Here is a 21,985-nt window from a genome sequence, read left to right as displayed (position 1 = left end):
GCAAAGAATCCTAACTCTAGCCCTTTTTTTCCCTTGAAACATCAGAGTTTAATGATGTGTTGGAAGCTGTTTGGTATCATATACGACTGCAAGAAGTAAGAAAAAGGCTAATATCTAAGAGTAAAGGGATTAAATATATTGTGACCAATCCACTAAAAATGTTTTTCAAAAGTATTCAGTGACCTCAATATCTGATTAAAAATTGGGAATTCCCTGGTGGTCCAGTGGTTAGAACATGGCACTTTCACTGCCGGGGCCTGGGTTCAATCCCTGGTTGGGGAACTAAGATCCCTCAAGCCTGGGGGGTGGGCGCGGGGAAGATATATATGTATATATGCATACACACACTATCTAATGAGAAATATGTAATAAGCAAAAATGCTCAAAACAGTCATAAAAGCAGAATAAAAATACATTACAGTCTTATTTTTATTCTGTAAATATATGTGTCTTTACCGAAATGTCCTATTAACTTATATGTGCAATATACATAGTGTTGTAAATAAATACATAAAAAGTGATGGTAACAGCAGTCATCTCTAGGTGATGGGTTTATTCATTCAGTTATTTTTAGTTTTTTCGTGATAATTTTTAGATTTTCCCAAGTTTTCTACAATGTCCATATACTACTACAATCATAATAAAAGAATTCAATAGAAAAGGAAAACACACTCAATGGTATGTGACTCAGTACATATTTTTTGTTATAACAGGATGAATATTAATAAATATTTAACCCATGTTTAAGCAGCTAACCTACACGTTCATTCAATGATTTGTTAGATAATGGTTTGAAGAGTCAATTAAATTCTGATTTTAAAAAATGTGGTATGATAAGACATGTTTACTAATATATAGTTACGTTAAGTATTACATTGTATAATGCAATAACAAACTGTTTACAACAAGAAAATTTTAAAACAAGTGGTATCATTTATAAAGGAGACAGCATCTCCTCCTGGTAAAGCGATCAGGTTCTAGAATCAGACCCCCAGCTCCAGGACAGCTCTTCCACCTTAAGCCCTGTAATCTAGGATAAATTATTTAACCTCTTTGTAGCTCATTTTTTCTCCATAATAAACACCATAAATCTTATAACTTTGTGGTAGAATGAAACAGGATGTATATAAAGCACCTTGCAGAGTGTCAAATACATAGTAATTTAAAAAATTACGACTCATTAATAATACTGTAATATTAATGATATTTTATTAGATGATTATAATACTTCTATTGAATATTGGTCAAGGGAGTGCATGGAAAGTTTAAAAATATGGCGATAAATACCAGAGCATCACAGGGCGATGCTCAGACTTATGAACAAGGAGTGACCATTGAATCAGAGGAGAACCGGAGCATGTGGGGTCTGGACATGGGGGGAGGGGACCTCACATCACAGACAGAGAGGAACTGGAGAACTGACCACAAGATCTAGCAACAGGGAGGTGACAACTCACCTTGATAGGGCTGTTTTCAGGTTCAGGAGAGAATGGGAAGAGATAAAAGAAAATGATTCACTGGAGGAATTTCCTCTCCCTGTTCCCAGGAGAGGAGAGGAAAGGGCCAGGCAGCTGTGGGGAGTATGGGCAGGAAAGAGTTCTATTTGTTCGCTGCTCACATGCTTGCCTTTTTGCTTGTTTGCTTTGTCTCGGTTCTTAAAGATGGGAAGTGAAACATGTTTGTATAATAATGGGATTGATCAAGCAGAAAAGAAAAAATGATTGTGAGGAAGGAGGAAAATGATGGCATCATGTTATTTAGGTGATGAGCCCCAGTGCAGACCGAGGTGGAGGCTCTGGTTTTAGATGGGAATGGCTCCATCATCCACGATAACAACCATATAAGGTCATATGATTAAACTGATTTTTATCAGCGTCAACATGAGCTATGCGTTTATATAATTAACAGAGAATAGGAAAGTGGGTCCATACTGAGATATTTAGTGATTCTTAGGGATTCTTAGAAATACTTTGATACAGTTTGAAAAAAAATTTATGTGTTAAAAATATAAAGTGATATGAATTTTGATGACTCTTCGTCAATATAAAACACGTAAAATCTAATGAAATGTTAAATGATTTAAGTAAGGGTTGCTATAATTGGATCTATTAATGAAGCAAATTAATATTTTGAAAGTATTTCTAAAACATTATGGTGTAAATGCTTAGAAAAAAAAGTAAGCTTTACAGTAAGTGAAAGAATGCAAACCACTGGGATTCCTCAAAATATATTATTTTCAAATCATTTATTTTTCTCTTCAAAATGAAAAAGATTAACAAAAAATCTCTGAGATAATCCAGAAGTTTAGATTTTTTCCCCCAATAATAAAGGAAAACAAAAAAGTTTCTAAACAACACATGAACCAAAAATATTTTTCTGAAATATTTTGTTTTCCTAGTTCAAGAATAAGGTAACATATATAATGGAGTTTGAATTATCATATCTGCTAAGGTGACAATATAAAAAGACAATGTATTGATAAATACAAAAGATTAATAGCTTATGGACTGTAATTGCTTGCCAAATTTAATAGAAAGCTGTTGATTAAATAATTATAAGACAAATTAAATTAGATAACAAGAACATTTCTAACAATAAGAAAGCTCAATATATTAATTATGTATGTTATATACATAAATATTTTACATATTGTTTTATATATAATAAATGTAAAATATTTAAGTATACAACAATAATATATATATGATATGTAAAATATTTAATATATAACATATATAGTGTATAATATGTAAAAATGCATAACATATAAATAAAATATAAAATAAATGTGAAAGTGTATATATGTGTGTGCGTGCATGCACCTGTATAGTAAGCTCTCGCAACTCAAAGGATTTCCAAGGATTTCACTATTATTGCTATCAATGATTGTGAATATTCTTTTCACGTGCCACTTAGAGGGAATTTTTTAGCCTGGAGAAGTATTAATAAAATCACGATAATCCTCTGAGTTAATAATAAGTCCAAAAAAAGAGCTTATGTTTTAAATTCCAAACCCTGATTTCTTCAGTTTGTCAGTAGTTGGTGTATATATGTGAAACAGTTTCCTCTGTGGTTTGTGAGGTTTCTCAGTGGCTTCTGTTCCTGTATTTAGTAACTTAAGTTTGTTTGAAACAATTTTGCATTTTATTTATTTGAATTTTCTGAGCTCCCCATTATGGGTAAACTATGGTGTTAGACATTGAATCCTACCATCTGGTATAGGAATTTCCAAGGACACCAGAGGCAGATGGTAGGATTGGGTTTTCTGAGAGAAGTCTGATGTGTGTGGAGGATTGCAGTGGACTCTGACTTCTTTCTGCTGGGGCCGGGGGAGGGAGCTGGGAGGGTCCAAGGAGCAGGCTTAGCTTAATTAGGGGTCAGTCATGGACAGAGAGGGGAAGGACATTCTCCCTGGAAAGGACAGAAAGTAGTTGTATGTAGCTGAGTGAAGCTAACATCCACCAGGGAACTTTTTTTTTTTTTTTTTTCAGTACGATGGTGCTGTACTGCTGTGGATTCTCCCCTCCTCTGAGTTCTAACTTGTTTCAAGTTAACACATCCTCTTTCTGGACAGCCCTGGTTCTTGGCAATGTTGTGAAGAAAAGGAAGGGACCCTCCTCAAAGGGTCTTTCGCCTCATCACCTCCCTGAAGCCCCTCCTGTCCTCCATCCAGAGTCCTCCTCCTTCCCTCCCCTCAGGGCTGGGCAGAGAGATTTCCATGTTCAAGGACAGATGCAGCAGATGAGGGATGGGGGGGGGTAGAAATAGTACCAGCTTGCCATTTTGTTGGTGCAATGATTATGAAATGGCTCCGTAGCAAAGATCAGTACCTCTCTCTAATCATATCTGACCCTGAGTCTTCTTCTCAGTCCACTGGTGAGCATCGGCGTCTGTCACTGTCTGGGTCCTCCCATTTTCTACACCATGCTGCAGCACCCCACCACACACACTCCTCATTCCATAGTACCCCAAGACGTCCTCTCAGGATGCTCCCCATCACAGGAGTGCTCCTTGGTCCTCTTCTCCTGGACATCCATCGAGAGGCCATCCCTCAGCTTGACCACAGGCCCCATCAGAGATGGCCCCTGCCTCACCCTCAATGCCTTGTGACCAGTTTCCAAACATCAGATGCCCTGCATCCATGGCTTACCTGTAGTTGTCATGCATCTCAGCACTGGTGAAAGCCACCATCTCCCCACCTGCTCCCGAACCTGCTCAAATGCCAGCACCTCCCCTTACTTCTGAAGCAACTTCCTATAATAACCTCCTTTGGGGAGGTTTTCTTCAATGCCTCCTTTGACAAGGAAAGGAATTGTCAATACCAACGTGAGGAAATTGCTTCTTTTCTTGAATTCAAAGCTTGGTTTTTGGGAGGAAGGTGGGAAATGGGAGAGAATCAGCTTTTATTTTGTTAGTGCAGAGAGAAAAGAAATAACAGAGTCAATAGACTATCCTGGCAGTTTAACCCTGGTGTCACTGCGATGATTTGAATTCCAGGTACAGAGCTCTTCAGCGTTTTCAGCTTCTTTCCATGTGTCGGGATCCTACAGTCTCTACCTCCATGCCTTCCATTGTCAAGTGGGCAGAATACAGTGAAGGGTGTTGGGTTCTGAGTGGGAAGATTTGAATCCAAATCCCACATCTTACTCCCTATGTCCTCTCAACAAATCTGTGAACCTTGATTTCCTAATATGAGTAAGGATCTTCATAATACCTACTTCAGAGGGTTGTGGAAAGAGTTAAATACCATGGTGTGTTTGAAGATGCTTCCTTAAATATAAGGTAGTGTACAAATGTCACCGTGAAGAGGCCAGATGGGAAGTGGGATGAGAGCCTTGAGAGGTAGAGCCACAGACACATGGTACCCAGAGGGTCAGAAAATTCAGTGACCAGGGGAAGGGACAGGGAGAGGGAACAAATGTCCAGTAACATCAGCGATGGAAGGACATTCCCTCCTCTGGGGAAGCCATGTGAATGCAAGTGATCCAAAAATAGCAACAAACACTGTCGTGTATGGAGCACATGATGTCCAGGGTCTGCTCCTAAAAATGGTGCATTCATTATAGTGCAGGGAACACATATGTGTTCCCTGCATTTGATATCAACATGCCCATTGTATTAGTCAGGGCTGTTTTGAGAACCAGAACCAATAGGATGATATATATCATACCATCCTATATAAGAAATATAAGAAGTTGTCTCTCATAATTATGGAGGCTGAGAAGTCCCAAGATTTCAGGGTGAGTCAGTAAGCTGGAGACCCGGAGAGCTAATGGTGTGGTTCTAGTTCAAAGGCTGGCAGGACCAAGACCCGGGAAAAGCCAGTGTTTCAGTTTGAATCTGAAGGCAGGAAAAAAAATTAGTATCCCACTATGAAGGCAGTCAGACAAAGATAAATACTGGATGATTTTACTTTTATGTGAATCTAAAATACAAAACAAATGAACAAATGTAATGAAACAGAAACATTGTCAAAGACACAGAGAACAAACTGGTGGTTGCCAAAAAAGAGGGGTCGGGGGAGAGAAATAGGTGAGGGAGATTAGGAGGCACAAACTTCCAATTACAAAATAAGTGAGTCACAGGGATGGATATAGTCAGTAATTATGTAGCATCTTTGTACAGTGACAGCTGGTAACTAGACTTACAGTGCTGACCATTTTGAAATGTACAGAAATATCAAATCACTGTGTTGTACACCAGGAACTGACATAGTGTTTTAGGTCAGTTATACTTCAAAAAACAAGCAAAGGAAAACAAATAAACTTATAGGAAAGAGATGAGATTTGCAGTTATCAGAGGCGAGGGGTGGAGGGAGGGGGAATTAGTTGAAGGCAGTCAAAAGGTACAAATTTACAGTTATAAAATAAATAAGTGCTAGGGATGTAATGTACAACTTGGTAAATATAATTAACACTGCTATATGTTATATATGAAAGTTAAGAAAATAAATCCTAAGAGTTCTCATCACAAGAAAGAATTTGTTCTTTTTCTTTTATTTTGTATCAATATGAGATGATGGATGTTTACTAAACATATTGTGGTAATTATTTGATTATACATGTAAGTCAAATCATTGTTCCATACACCTTGAACTTAGGCAGTGCTGTATGTGCATTATGTCTCAATAAAATTGGAAGGAAAAAAAGCAATAAAATTGAAAAAAAATTATAACCCAGTATGAAGGTAGTCAGGCCGGAAGAATTCTCTTCTGCTCAGGAAAGTGTCAGCTTTGTGTTCTATTCCAGTCTTCAGCTGATTAGATAAGGTTCACCCACGTGGAGGGGGGGCAGTCTGCTCTACTCAGTCTGTGGATTTAAAACTTAATCTCATCCAAAAACAACCTTCACAGAAGCACCCAGGAAAACATTTGACAAGGTATCTAGTCACTTTGGACCCCAGTCAAGTAGACATAAAAAGTAACCATCGCACTCCTTTTGCAGATAAGTTAACAGGCTCTGAGTTAAGTAACTTACACAGGCCACATAGCTAGCAAGTTGTGAGCAAAGATTTGAGCCCAGGTCTTCATGCTACTCTAGGTCCATATATGTAAATCATATGTAAATATGTAAACCAGAAATCTTTAAATTAAAATATTTTAATTTTAATAAAGATATGATAATTTTAATATTCAATACAAATTTTTAAATTAAACTATTATTTATTTTCTTCCCACAAATGACTTCCCACTTTTTTTCCCCAGAAATGACCACAAAAGTGGAACTTCTTAAAACATTTAATGCAGAACCTAGTAAACTCAAGAAACTTAAAGCCTGAGAACTGTGACTTTAGCAACCAATGTCATACATTTTTGATATTGCCTGTAGGTTACGAGGGTCTGTAAGTACTGGTGTTCTTAGCATTTAATCATGCACATTTAGAACATTTCCTCCTACTAGCTTCCCATCAATAGATATTTGTTAAACTTTGAGTGATTAAATGACTAGATGAGTGAATGAATGAATAAATTTCATTTTTCTTCAAAATTTTTCACGTATGTAGCAAATTTAGAAAACTCTAGTCACTGCACGTAAGTTGAGAGAGCAGTCTGCTGGGTCATTTGGCGAAATGATAATGATTTGTAGAATTTGCCATCACTGGTGGTAAGCAGCTTTGGGTATAGATGGTAATCCTACCACATACTATTTTCAGCTTCTGACACTGCTGTCATAAGATATGATCTTGCTGGTTGATAGACTTGTGTTAATTATTCACAGGCTCTTATACTTCATTTGCTTTGCATCATTCAGCCCTTAGAATGCATCCCATATTCCAGGGGTTGGTAAGAAGGCAGTTACGACTGGAAATGCTGTGAAGATAAAACGCAATTTTATGATATCTCTCTGAGTCGTACCTAATAATGGTTTTATTTTGTTTCTTCCAGTGAAAAAGGCGATTGAATTGAAGTCAAGAGGAGTCAAGATGCTTCCCAGCAAGGACAGTAGCCATAAAAACTCTGTCTGTAAGTCCTCTTTCTTTCTGTATGAGGATTGATATGTCCATTAGAGGGAGCGGTTTTGGAGAGGTAATTCTATAAACTGCTTTTCCCACTTCATCTCGTTCTGCTTTCCTACCTTCAAAGTATTTGCTGGGAGAGAGAATCTACACTGTGTATTCATCTTATCTCCTAAATGCATCTCAAACCCGTCTTTGCTCTCTACCCTCATCAGTCACTGAGACTGGACCTTCCCGATTTCTCTGTTAAACAGCTGTTCCACTCTCAGGTGTTTTGATCCCAGTTTCTCTTTCCATTCTAGTATACACCACACATACCAGATTGATCTTTGGGGCACAGGAGTCTTGTCTTGTCATTCTCCTATTAAAATGTTCTTGATCATCCGTGGACTAAAGAATAAAATAGTTCCAGGCAACATCTATATCCCTTCAAAGAAAACCAGGATATGAAGACCACATGTATAGGGTTCTATCTGGATGTGCCCAGCACATAGTAGGCACCCGGCCAATAGCTGTTGGATAAATGAAAGTGTCCCCTGGCACCTACTTTTCTGGTATCTCTTCCTTAACACCCTTCACCATAATTTAGCCAAAAGGACCAGTAGACTGTGTCATGTGTGCCTTTGCTAGAAGTGTCCTCGCCGCATTCCTTGCATGCAGAAGCCCAGGTGGTCTTAGAGCCTCACCATTGGAACCCTTTCCTGACTTCTCCAGGCACGGTTAGCTGTTTCCTCCTATTGTTCCCCCAGTCCTGTGTTCTTAACCTCTGCATTTTGTCACAGTTTCACTATGGGTTTGCCTATCCTGCTCACTGCACATTAGAAGGCTCTGTTGAGATTCTCAAGTGGGTTTATTTCCAGGGTGGTTCTTTCCCCTGCATCATGTTCTTTTAAAAATTTTCAGCCTCTTGGGGTACCTTTTCTATTCATTCCTGGTGACCTCTTCTTGTGGTGTTCCTGCTGACCTGCTCTCTTGGTGAAGAATCCCAGTGGTTGGGATCTATGTATTTTATTTGGTTTGCCACTAATAGCAGTTGGTACATGCGGGACGCTTGAGGTCACTTGGAGCACCCTCAGTTCAACCAACTCTACTTTTATCTGCGTGATATATTGGGCTTGTGTGTGAGGTTTTATCCATGACAAATATCACATTAAAACTAAAAAGCAAATACAAACAGCAATAATGATCATTTAAAAATCACATTGTAGATTAACCTACCTCTGCTTTCTTAATATCCCTATTTTATGGCTTCCTAGTGATTGCCTGTGTAATGATAGTCCATCGACTCTGTATAATGACCCTATCCTCTGGCACTTGGGGAGGACAGAGAGGTAAACCCAGACCCCTAGGATGTAGGCTTCAGACACAGATGTGTCTTAGACATTTTGAGATAATATAGACTGGGTGATTTAAATTTATTTCTCATAGTTCAGGAGGCTGGGAAGTCCAAGATCAAGGTGCTGGTCGATTCAGTGTCTGATGAGGACTCACTTCCTAACACAGACAGCAGTCTATTTTCTCACTGTATCTTCATAGGGTGGTGAGAGGGAGAGATCACCTTTTCGGTATCTTATAAGGGAACTCATCCAATTCATGAGGTCTCTACCCTCATGACCTATCACCTCCCAAAGGACCCACCTCCACATACCATCACCTTGGAGGTCTGGGCTTCAAGATATGAATTTTGGGGACACACACAGTCTATTCAAGGGGGATCCTTCAGTCTCTGACTGCAGTTCAGGCCCTTAGGTCTCACACATACACACAAATCAACCTGTAAATGCACTTCCTGTTTTCATTGTACCTCTTTTTGGATAATCATGGGCAGTACTGTTCAAATTAAACTGGACTTACAAATAATGAAGGACAAAACTACTGGAGGGCAGGAAGAAAGGAGGTCATTCTTTTAAAGTTTTAATATTTTGTTCTCATTAGTTTGGAATGTTCAGTAGAATGGGGGATGTGGTATGTATAGTTACTTTGAAATTTATATTTTATGGATCAAAAACCTTGCAGAAATGATCCACAGTAACATAGAACTACATATCAGGTGAACCCTTATATCAAATCAATATGAGGTCTGATAGCAGTCAAGTAGACATCAAATTTATCTGCTAGTGGAACATTCAGCCAGAGTTTTTTTAATGAAAAGAATGTGTCTGGGTCCTTATCTGAACACAAATTGACAAATGAGTCATAACTCATTGGTGTTAGAAAGTGTTCTGCCCTTTCTCCCAATAGTATTAAACTATTTTTTTGTTAGACTTGAAAATTAATCATTAGAGGAAATGAGGAATGCCTTCTAAGATTAGCAATGTAATAAATAGTAAAATGTTATTTATGCAGAAGATGTGGCTGAGGAAACTAAATTAATTGCTTCATAGAGAAAAGGACATAGGCTTTGAAGCTAGAGAGACAAGGATTCAATAGTTGTAAAAGTATTTATCATATTCAAGTCCAAGTTTTATCATTTATAAAAGTAAAATGGTAATGATTCTTTTTGAGTAGATGAAGCAAGGTATTTGTAAACTGCTTGTTCCAGTATACAGCATATAGTGGGCATTCCGCCAGCCATACCTGTTGGGAACTTTACATACGCAAACAGGAGACATAAAGACTATTCATAGTAGGTCAACCAAGGATCTAAACGGCTGGGATCTTACTTGCTGGAGGAGGAGGTAAGATCCAGAGCATTGAACTTGTTCTGTAAGATCTTAGGAAATAGTTTGGTTCCTCATAGGAGGTGAGCCCAGAACACAGGCCTCTGAAGCCTCACCCAGGACACAGCCTTCACCTAGGAAGTGATAAACCCCTTACCGTTTTGATGGGGTGTGAGAGGGAACATGAAGGTGATGCATATATTTTATACATGTGGTGACACTTGCTGCAGACGTGTCAGTTACTGACACTATTATTAAATCATTTATATACAGATTAGCTAATTTATTTACATTCAGTATTTATATTAAATATGGTGCCTTTGGTATTGGCCTCGTTATTTTCCACGCCATTCAATAAACTGTAGTCTCTGTATTTCTGGTTTACCCTGAGAGCTGGGTTTCTCTTGGAGACCACAGCCTCTGCTGTTCTCGAGGTTAAATTCAAGCATACAGGCCTCTCTGACACAGGGTACGTAACTGCCCTGAACCTCAGTTCCTCCACCTGAGGGTTCGGAAAAGGATATAACAAAATACTCAAAAAATGCTTAGTGTAGGGTCTGACAGCCACTGTTAACTATCATCCCACCTCACTTGTGTGGGTCTCTATTTTGGTAGTTTTCATTGTATATAGACATTTTTTACTTATGAGCCTTCTTCCTGAGATGCCTCACAGAGTAAGAAATGTGACAGCAAAGGCTGTGTAATTATCCCTTTACCCCCTAATCTAAGACTGTGTCTGCTACCAAGCACCAGTGAGGAGCTTATTTAATTACAACCTGGCAGGAATGGATGACAGTAGCAACTGTCCTCTTTTTTAAAAAAATTTTTATTTGGTATTGGCGTATAGTTGATTAGCAATGTTGTGTTAGTTTCGGGTGTGCAACAAAGTGATTAAGTTATATGTATACATATATCTATTCTTTTTCAAATTCTTTTCCTATTTAGGTTATTACAGAGTATTGAGCAGAGTTCCCTGTGATATACAGTAGGTCCTGGTTGTTTATCTGTTTTAAATATAGTAGTGTGTATGTGTCAATCCCAAACTCTCAATCTATCCCTCCCCATCGCTGTTTACAATAGCCAAGACATGGAGGCAACCTAAATGTCCGTTGACAGGTGAATGGATAAAGAAGATGTGGTACATATATATACAATGGAATATTACTGGGCTGTTAAAAAGAATGAAATAATGCCATTTGCAGCAGCATGGATGGACCTGGAGGTTATCATACTACGTGAAGTAAGCCAGACAGCGAAAGACAAATATCATATGATATCACTTATATGTGGAAACTAAAAATAATAACTGTCCTCTTGTGGTTGTGGGTTGTGTTCTGCCAGTAAGAAGCCCCAGCAGGCGATTGGAGGGAAGCATGATTGTGAGAGCCGGGTATTTATCACTCTTGCAAAATCCCCTCAAACTGGCTGTGCTTGAAGGTGCAGAGGCCAAAGGTCACAGGTCCTCTCAAAGGGGTTGACCCTATAATGGTCTTTCCCCCTGGCTTTCAGGGCTCATTTTCTCCCCTGTTGCTTCTAGCCCAGGGGGTGATAAGAGCTTGACTGTTACCTTGTTCCAAGTGTCTACACTACCCCTGGTGGCATCTCTAGGTGTACTCGGATACAAGCAGCCCCTTTGTAAGGAATACTGGTGTACATTACTCTCCTCGAGGGTGGCATTAATTTCCTGTTCGGACCCTGTTTAAGATGATGGAAAGCGGTCAAGATTTTGGTGAACCACTGAGGGCAAACTTTACCCAAAGATCCAGATGGTTAAAAACAAAGCACTAGACCAGGCAAGGAGCCATGCCTTCCTGCAGTTTCAGGCGCAAGCCTGGTTAAGTCCTCCTGACAGTCCCCTGAGCATCAGGAGGGAATCTAGGAAGTGCTGGGAAAGAGCTGGAGGCCCTGGACAGGGGGAGGTGAGGGTTTCACAGACCACCAGAAGGAGCTTGTAGTTTAGTGACGGAAGGCTGCTAGGGTCACAGCAGTGAGGCCATTCCAGTGCTGAATTGAGGGAACCTGTATCATGTGTTATAACCGGGGAAAGACAGGGTTTTGTGACTAGTACATTAAAAAAATTTATACCAATATACAGTAGCTGGTACATAGATTAAAAACAAGCTCTTGGGCTTCCCTGGTGGCGCAGTGGTTGAGAGTCCGCCTGCTGATGCAGGGGACACAGGTTCGTGTCCCGGTCCGGGAGGGTCCCGCATGCCGCAGAGCGGCTGGGCCCGTGGGCCATGGCCGCTGAGCCTGCGCTCCGCAACGGGAGAGGCTACAGCGGTGAGGGGCCCGTGTACCGCAAAAAACAAACAAACAAAAAAAACCAAGCTCTTCATTGTTCTGTTTGAAGGATAGGTGGTGCCTGTATCCCACAGTCCCGGATTCCAGCCTATTCTCAGCCTGTCTCCCCTTTTTCTCCCTAGATCTCCTTTGATTTTATACGTTTGGTCCACAATGAGCCACTTGAGAGCTGAGTTCTCCTCTGGGAAGTGCTTCTTGTCTGACACCCACATTGAATTACACACTTCCTCATCCTCTGATAGCCCAGGCTAGCCAGCACTTAGCAAGTATTTACTGATTAAATAAATGAAGGAAGGAAAAATATCCATTATTGTGGAGCAAAAGCCCTACAGATTTTCTCTTTTACTCCTCTCAGTGGAATCTGATGAATCCTTTGTGAATTTTGCCCTGGAATCACTAAGTAAGTCAGTTCCTCCGTCCTGCCCTGATTTCATGTTACCAGTTAACCCTTAGCAATTCACTTTAGTCCTTAACATGCATCAACTTAACCATAGGGTGGAGTGATGTGAAAGGCTGTGGAGATATTTCAACTCATCTATACAGTGAGGGTGATTTCCTACGTTAATTCTTAGAATGAAATGACTTACAAGTTTGGTTTTTTCATCAGTCTCATTCATTACTGATTAATGATGTTTTCAGGAAAGCCCAAAGATAATTACGGTTTTAATTCTGCGTAATGCTCTAAATTTCTCACTATTTAAAGGATTGAAGCATAATTGGGCAACATACAGCAGGAAGGGCACCTGGAATAAATTCAGTCAACATCCCCCCCCCCACCATCTTTCTTTCATCACTGAGTGATGGAAGGCTTCTCTTTATTCTGGAATTGGAACCTCTCAATAACATAGGATTGTTAAATTGCCACCCTTTTTAAATGGTGGTAACTGTAGATGACTTTCTTCCTCTTCTCCTTGACATTCTCCTCCACAGAATACAATGTTAGCAACCTAAGTGTGAGAGTCAGGAGGGTAGGTAATCCATTACTGCCCTTCTAACTCCAAAATATAAAAATCTGTAGGGAGAAGGGCAAGCAAAAACCTTGGTGGTTATTTTCCAGCTAGAGATTGTTCTCCCCATGTAAAATTAAAGACCAATGGCTTTACAAATTCAATATTGATTTGTTGTAACTCACTCAGATAAATTGATGGCACAGTGGTGTATTAAGCATTTGCAGTTACAACAGTTTATACCCAAGCAGGATAGGACATGGGTTCAGAGTCATTATTTAATGTAAAGCCAAGTTAAACATTGTGGAAAAATGGAAAAGTATAATGCATTGCCTTATAAACCCTTGGGAAAAAACAACAACAGACCATTATGAAATAAATGACCCTAAGATTCTTCTACTTTTGACTGTAAACCATTTCTTTCATTGCCTTTTTTTCCAATACGTGAATTTTTCCCTACCTTTAAAAAATACGTGAAGCCCTGTTAATGAAAAGCAATTGATCAAATATTGTCTTTTATAATAACAATAGTTCCATTTTTCTCTGGTTTTTCTTTTGTCTTGGACATAATTATTTGGAAGGGCACATTTTAAAACTTTTGTAGTTCCACTTTTTGGACAACAGTGCAAAATGATACCTTAATGACTTTAAAGAGTTAAAGATGCAGTCCTAATGATATAATGTTTGATTTATCTTTTTAACATGGTGTGACTCATTAATCCACTTTCTAAAATATGCCATAATAAGTGACTTTCCCATCTGTGCTGGGTCATACTGTATTATCCACTTGTCACTAAAATTGCTGCGTTCATAGTCATTGTTTTCTTATGTTTGAGATAATTTAAGAGCAAATGGAATATACTAGTATGTAATATTCTCTTTTTACTTATATTCCACTGTGCTAAGAGGGAAAAAAAAAAGGTTAATCTTATGTCTTGCATAATTTCTTCCCTTCCTGTCAGCCAAAAATGGGCTCAGCCCAGGAAAAGTCTCTCCTTTCAATCCTTTCTCCATAAACAGGGATTAGTGGAAGTTAAGGAAAAGGAAAAAAGAAACCATTAATCTTTATTAATAGGGGCAGAATGAGAGATAAAGAAAAGGCAAGCCATCCCAATAATTTTCATCATTTGGAAAGTAGTTTCAGTGTGATCCACTCCCAGAACGGAAAGAGGCATGTCTGATTAATGACCCCAGACTTCTCTCTAGATTTCTAGACTGTTATATCAACCTGCCCACCCAAGATTTTCATGCCCACGTGTGATAGGCATCTCTTTCCTGTCTCAGAAAAAGGCCATTGCTTTTCCTGTTAGGGACCTAGAGCCTGGCACCACCCCTGCCCCCAGGCACCAGCCAGCCTGCTGCCTCCCAGCATGTGTCAGAAGCCGACCATTTCTCTTTACCTCCAAACCACCAATGTCCTTAGGTGTATTACTGCATCATCCTCACCCCGTCTCCCTGTCTCTGCCTGTTTCCCTGCAGTCGAGATCTCCATACCTCATCCAGAGGGATCAGGAGGGAATATCCGTAGAATCACATCATTCTTCTGCTCAGAACACTTCAGCGCCGTCCCATCACAGCCAAAATGAACCCACATTCCTTACAGAGACCTACAGGACCTCCTTACCTCCCCATCCCATCCCCTCTCCCTCTGGCCCTTGTCCACTAGCTTTGGGGCTGTTTCTTAAGGATCTCAGACACACTCCCACCCCAGTCTTTTCTTCTCTATTTCCTGTCTGAAATGGTCACCCCAGTCATCCCTCCCTCCCTTCAGATCATTTCTCAAAAGTTACCTTCTGCGTAGGCTCTCACTGGTCACCCTAGCTAACTTTCACACGCCTTGCCCATACATCACTTTACCCCCTCTTGTTACCTGTTCTGCTTTCCTCTGTATCACTTATCGTAGTGTATTATATGTATCATGCTTATTTTTGTATGTATGTGTGCATATTAGTGTGTGCATTTATATGAATGGGGGTGTGTATGGGGAACATTATGTGTAATATGGTGTACATAAGGTGTGCATTCTATACTATTATGTGATGTATGATGTATATGTTCAATATAATATGTTGTATAACAATACATATTATGTGTCATATAATGTATTATATAATGTGTAAATAATATATTAAGAGTGTGTATATATATATATAAATATATATATATATATTCTTATTTACTTCCCGTCTCTTCCACTCCCCCCACTAGAATACAGTCTCTTTGAAGGTAGATATTTTTGTCTGCCCTCTTCAGTGATATCTACCAAGGACTCAGCAGAGTCTCAGGCACACAGCAGTTGCTCAATAAACATTTATCCATTGAACGACTGAGTTTCCTAGTTATGTGGTGGCCTGAAGAAGTGTGACAAAGTGATGTCATACTTTCCTTCAGTTAGGTCTTTGTATTTCATATCTTAGTCATGCATTCACCAGTCACACATTGAGGAAAGACAAATAGCTGTCATGGAGATGTTCAAAATATGTTCCTTCCCTAGAGGAAATTACAGTCTACTGGTATTTCAGGTTATGTAAATATTTATCAGATGAGTGCTGCAATAAAGATAGCAACCCTTATTGAGCATTGAGTAAAAATAGAAATTTATTAGCTTTCAAAATAGTAGTGGATCAACCCATAAAAAGTCAGAATCCGCAGGGAAGATGTAAAGCAACATTAAATTAAGTCCTTTGAAAGCCAAAACACCATACTTTCTATATTACACCTCGTCAATGACTGAATTCCTTGAACCTCTCATTTATAGACATGTGCTTGGCAGTGGTTAAGAGAAAATCATGCGTATTATGAAAATTATATGTAGTATATGAACAAGGCACAAATAATTAAATAACTGGTCGACTGCAATAAAGTACTACAGTCTTAGAATCATTATGCCCACTGCATGAAAAGAAACGTTAAAACCATGAGAAATTAATCTTTTTCAAATTTCTGTCACAAGGTGACGGCATTTGGCAATAAAATCTCATTGTCAATCTAGATTCTGTGCTCTGGTAGGTCAGAAAATATTCTACAATACACTAATTTTCCTCTCTACCACTGCTGGATGAGTCCATTTGTTACTGAATCGATGACTAGGGCATGCTGGCTTTTAGAAAGGGCATTTGAAGAACTGCAATGAAAGCCAGCCCTGCAATTCTCCAAGTGCTACCCCGGATTTGGTGCTTGAAGAGGGCTGTGGACATGAGGGAGATGGGATGAGGGAAGGAGAATGGAGGGAGGCTATTAAGAAACTTGAGTGACTCCATTAATAAGGCTTCTAAGATAGGCTATCCAGGGAACAAAAGTCATGCCACGTCCCTTAATCTCATCAGCCATCGATGATGCTTTGTGTGGTTTCCACCTCTGAAATTTTATTCCAGAAATAATTTCCAGCTGGCATTTTCATCACACCATACTTTCCCGGGTAACTGGATATATTGTGGTTTCATGAATCCCCACTTGAATAATCTTCAAAAATTAACAGGATTTGCTTTACCCAGTTACAAAAAAACACACCACATTTTGTTTCATATTAATATTGTTATAGTCACTAAGGTTGTTACTAAATTGCTGGAAATGCCACCCATCATCAGGTTTGGTTTTTAGAGGACTTTATTGCTCTATTATTAATGGGTGATTTATTTGAATGGTAGTAGACTAGAGTGATTTGTAAAACTGCTGCAGGAAAAGGCGTGTCTGCTATTCTCTGTGCTGGATTTCTGGCACTAAGTGCTCTAGATCTTACTTTAGAGCAGACTTAGTGGAAAAAATATAGCCCCATTAACCTCTAACAGTTGTATCAAGGTTTAATAAAACACTAGGGATAATTGCCCCAATCTGCTTTGTTCCGTCATAAAATGTAGCAATATGAAATTTTGCAGTTGTTAAAGATCCTTGTTTTCTTAACAAAGATCCATTCCCATCTAGCATGAATATAGTAGATTGTACAAATTGCTTCATAAATCAGGTAAGTAAATTATGCTTGCAGTTTCTAAATAGGCCTTTGTCACTGCAGGAGCTAAAATATCTTTTAAAATGCTATGGAAAATCTTGCTGGGAAGGGAACTGCTGTCTAGATACATTGGGAAGAATGGCATCACTGGTAACTAGAAGCAAGGCTAGGTGGTGCATCAATGATTTATCACGCCATTTACAGATATAATTTCTTAAGTAACTAGAAAAAAAGGATTATTAAAATAAGTGAAACAAGATATAGCTTGATTGGATTATAGATGGTTCAATTGTACTGTAACCCTAGTAGGAAGTAAAATCCTTTTAAAATGGGTTCAGCATACAGTTATAGAGCATAATCGATTAACTGAAGGGACAAACTCACTTTGCAAAACGACTGGAGAATGCATTCTTTTATTACAAACAGTGAACAGAAAACAACCTACAGGTTACGGTAGACTTGAAAGAACAGTGTACATCAGCATTTCCATCACTTACTTTTTAGAAGCCCAACATATCACATACATTTTAATCAAATTTTATAAAATAACTTAATCTTCCCATATAATTGGGTGAAAATAACTCTGAAACTAGAGAATTGTGGGACTATTGGTGTTTGTGTGTTGGTACAGGTACATAATTCCAGTAGTAGTTAGAAGAAGGACTTGCTATTTCGTTGTAATTTAATTATCTTATATGGTCAAATGTTTGCTAGTGAGTAACTTCAATCAGAAGTTCTAAGGGTTAAGCTAATTAATCATGGTAACTCCTTTATGAATTAAATTAAAGCCCTCCATTCTATACACAAGGAAGGTAAGTTGGCCAGTTAAATTAATACATCCTGATATAAAGATAGATAGAAGAGTTGGGAGTTAAAAATCAAGGAGTACTCAGAACATCAAGGGGAATTCAGAAAAGATACACATCTCTTAAGCTTCATCATTTTATTTAAAACACACTTCTTTTTTTTTTTTTTTTTTTTTTTTTTTGGGGTACGCGGGCCTCTCACTGTTGCGGCCTCTCCCGTTGCAGAGCACAGGCTCAGAAGCCATGGCTCACGGACCCAGCCCTCCGTGGCACGTGGGATCTTCCTGGACCAGGGCAGGAACCCGTGTCCCCTGCATCGGCAGGCGGACTCTCAACCACTGCGCCACCAGGGAAGCCCTAAAACACATTTTTAAAGGTGTAAGAACACTGAAAATATTTTCAGATTAAGTCCTTTCATTGGAGTGCCTTTAGAATCACAGAATTGTAAAATTGAACTTGACTTTCAGCTTTCAGGGAGAAATCAGTTTGCCCAGATGGATAAAGCTGCCTCACTGAAGGAGAAATTCAGAGATAAATGAACTGATGTTGATCAAATAGTGATAATGCTGATAATTTATGTTGATTTTAAGGTGAGTAGTTAGTGTGTTCAGTAACAGAGAAAATGTAAGAAGCATGGGTGCTGCCTGTCTGTTTAGATTGAGGGAGGAGGGAAATGCCCATCTTCCTCCAGTTATTCAGGGAAGTCTCATCGACAAGATGCTGTTTGAAGCATTCCGATTCAGGTGAGAGGGTGGTGAACTCACACCTACCTGTATCACAGGTAACCCTCTAAAGACTGGCACACCTGTCATGTATCCTCTACATTGTCTTTCAAAGGTTTTTACTTAGTTGGCAATTTCTCTTTTTACCAAGAACAAAAAATACCACGTTATTTTGAAATGATCATAGATTTTCAGGAAATTGTAAAATCTACAAGGAGGTCTTGGACCATCACCTGATTTCTCTAACTATAGCATAATCTCAAAACCGGAAAAGTGACTTTGGGACAATCCACAGAGTTTTTTTAGTATTTCACCAATTTTACATGCTCTCTCGTGTGTGTGTGTGTGTGCATGTGTGTAGTTCTACACAATTGTATCACCTGTGTGGATTCTTAAAACCACCACCACAATCAAGACACAGAGCAGCCCCATCACCACAAGTCTCCCTGTGCTGCCCTCCTGGTAGTTGCACCACCTCCACCGGGCAAGCACTCAGCTCTTCTACACTCTATCAGCTCGTTATTTCAAGAATATCATATGCATGGAACCTTACCCTGTGTAACCTTTGGTGATTGGCTTTTTCCTTCAGCACAACTCCTTTGTGAACCATCCAAGTGGTTGTGTATATCAGTAGTTGGTTCCTTTTCATTGCCATGGAGTTTTCCAAGGCAGGGATGTATCACTGTTCAGCTATTGGTCTGTTAAAAGAAACTGGTTTTGTTTCCAGTCTGTGGCTCTTAAGAACAAAACTGCTATCAACTTTGTGCTATGAACGGTTTTCCATGAACATGGGTTTTCATTTCTCTTGGATAAAGGCCTGGGAGAGTAACTGGTGGATCATATGATAATTGCTTGTCTAGTTTTATAAGAAACTGCCAAACAGATTTACAGAGTGGCTGTACCACCTTATGTTGCCACAAACAGTATACATGTGATGCAATTTCTCAGCATCCTTTCCAGCATTTGGTGTTAAGACTTAAAAAAAAAAAAAAAAGAGCCATTCTGATAAATAGCTGGTGATATCTCATTATGGTCTTAAGTTGCATTTCCTTAATGGCTAATGATGTTAAACATTGTTTTATGTGCTCATTTGCTATTTGTATATCTTCTCCAGTGAACTGTTAGTTTACATATTTTGCCTATTTTCTATATATATATTTTTTTCCTGTCGAGTTTTGAGCGTTTGTTATATAGTCTAGATACTAATCTTTTGTTGGACATATGGTTTGCAAATATTTTCTGTCTGTCTGTAGCTTATCTTTTCATCCTCTTCAAAGGCCCTTTTGCAGAACAAATCTCCTTTTTAGCTGATAGACTTCCATGTAGAGAACACAGATTCTAGTTTCTTTTAAAAGCAGGAAGGCTTGGCAATACCAGGCCTGCTGCCATGCATGATATCTACAGGAACAGCTGACTGGTGGCTGCCTTAAATAGAAGTGGAGTGAGCCCCATTGACCAGAACCCCATGACCTGCTTACAGCCTGCAGGTCCTAAATCCTAAATCTTGTCAGTTTATGTGGCCTGTATATAGAGGGCAAAGAAACTGATAAAACGTTCTCATTCATAATCCCACGGTTGATAGACATTTTCAGGGGGATTCAAATGAGCTGTACAAATCGTGATATAAGGGAATTTAAATTTAAATTATGGAAATAAATTTAATTAATGCAAATGATAAAGAAACATTTTATAAATTCTTATTTTTTTTTTCAAAATTCTTAACCTTTTATTTCTGGTTTAGCCATAAAGTTTTAGGTTTATAATGGACAATTTTGTTTCCCTTACTTACTCTGCTGTCTTGAATGCAAAATGGAATAGCCTTAATATAAATCATCAGAGATACATAACAATGATTTTTTAAAATAGAACTTTATGGGAGTGTAATTGCTTCACAATACTGTGTTAGTTTTTGTTGTACACCAAAGTGAATCAGCCATATGCATACATATGTCCCCATATCCCTTCCTTCGTGAGCCTCCCTCCCATCTTCCCTATCCCACCCCTCTAGGTCATTGCAAAGCACCGAGCTGATCTCCCTGTGCTATGCTGCTGCTTCCCACTAGCTAACTGTTTTACATTTGGTACTGTATATATGTCAATGCTACTCTCGCTTCACCCCAGCTTCACCCTCCCACCCCGTGTCCTCAAGTCCATTCTCTATGCCTACATCTTTATTCCTGCCCTGCAACTAGGTTCATCAGTACCATTTTTTTTTAAGATTCCATATGTATGCTTTAGAATCTGGTATTTGTTTTTCTCTTTCTGACTTACTTCACTCTGTGTGACAGACTCTAGGTCCATCCACCTCACTGCAAATAATTCAATTTCATTTCTTTTTATGGCTGCGTAATATTCCATTGTATATATATGCCACGTCTTCTTTATGCATTCATCTGTCGATGGACACTTAGGTTGCCTCCATGTCCTGGCTATTGTAAATAGTGCTCCAGTGAACATTGTGGTACATGTCTCTTTTTGAATTATGGTTTTCTCAGGGTATATGCCCAGTAGTGGAATTGTTGGGTCATATGGTAGTTCTATTTTTAGTTTTTTAAGGAACCTCCATACTGTTTTCCATAGTGGTTGTATCAATTTACATTCCCACTAACAGTGCAAGGGGGTTCCCTTTTCCAGCACCTTCTCCAGCATTTATTTGTTTGTAGATTTTTTGATGATGGCCATTCTGACTGGTGTGAGGTGTTACCTCATTGTAGTTTTGATTTGCATTCCTCTAATGATAAGTGATGTTGGGCATCTTTTCATGTGCCTCTTGGCCATCTGTATGTCTTCCTTGGTGAAATGTCTATTTAGGTCTTCTACCCATTTTTTTAATTGGGTTGTTTGTTTTTTTGATATTGAACTGCATGAGCTGCTTGCATATTTTGGAGATTAATCCTTTGTCAGTTGCTTTGTTTGCAAATATTTTCTCCCATTCTGAGGGTTGTCTTTTTGTCTTGTTTATGGTTTCCTTTGCTGTGCAAAAGCTTTTAAGTTTCATTAGGTCCCATTTGTTTATTTTTGTTTTTGTTTCCATTTCTCTAGGAGGTGGGTCAAAAAGGATCTTGCTGTGATTTATGTCATAGAGTGTCCTGCCTATGTTTTCCTCTAAGAGTTTTATAGTGTCTGGCCTTACATTTAGGTCTTT

The 21,985-nt window shown here is 38.9% G+C and overlaps 1 protein-coding gene across 1 annotated transcript in view; it reads left to right on the top strand.

Annotated features, from left to right (window-relative positions):
* CSMD1 (CUB and Sushi multiple domains 1) overlaps positions 1-21,985 on the top strand; it is a 1,433,388-nt gene that overhangs the window by 841,831 nt on the left and 569,572 nt on the right. Inside the window, exon 7 of the mRNA XM_065899861.1 lies at positions 7,385-7,462. Coding sequence (XP_065755933.1) covers positions 7,385-7,462 — 78 coding nt within the window. The remainder of the gene's footprint in view (positions 1-7,384; positions 7,463-21,985) is intronic.

Source organism: Phocoena phocoena, chromosome 21 (assembly GCF_963924675.1).
Source record: "Phocoena phocoena chromosome 21, mPhoPho1.1, whole genome shotgun sequence".
Lineage (NCBI taxonomy): Eukaryota > Metazoa > Chordata > Mammalia > Artiodactyla > Phocoenidae > Phocoena > Phocoena phocoena.
This window is presented reverse-complemented; position numbering and strand designations above follow the sequence as displayed.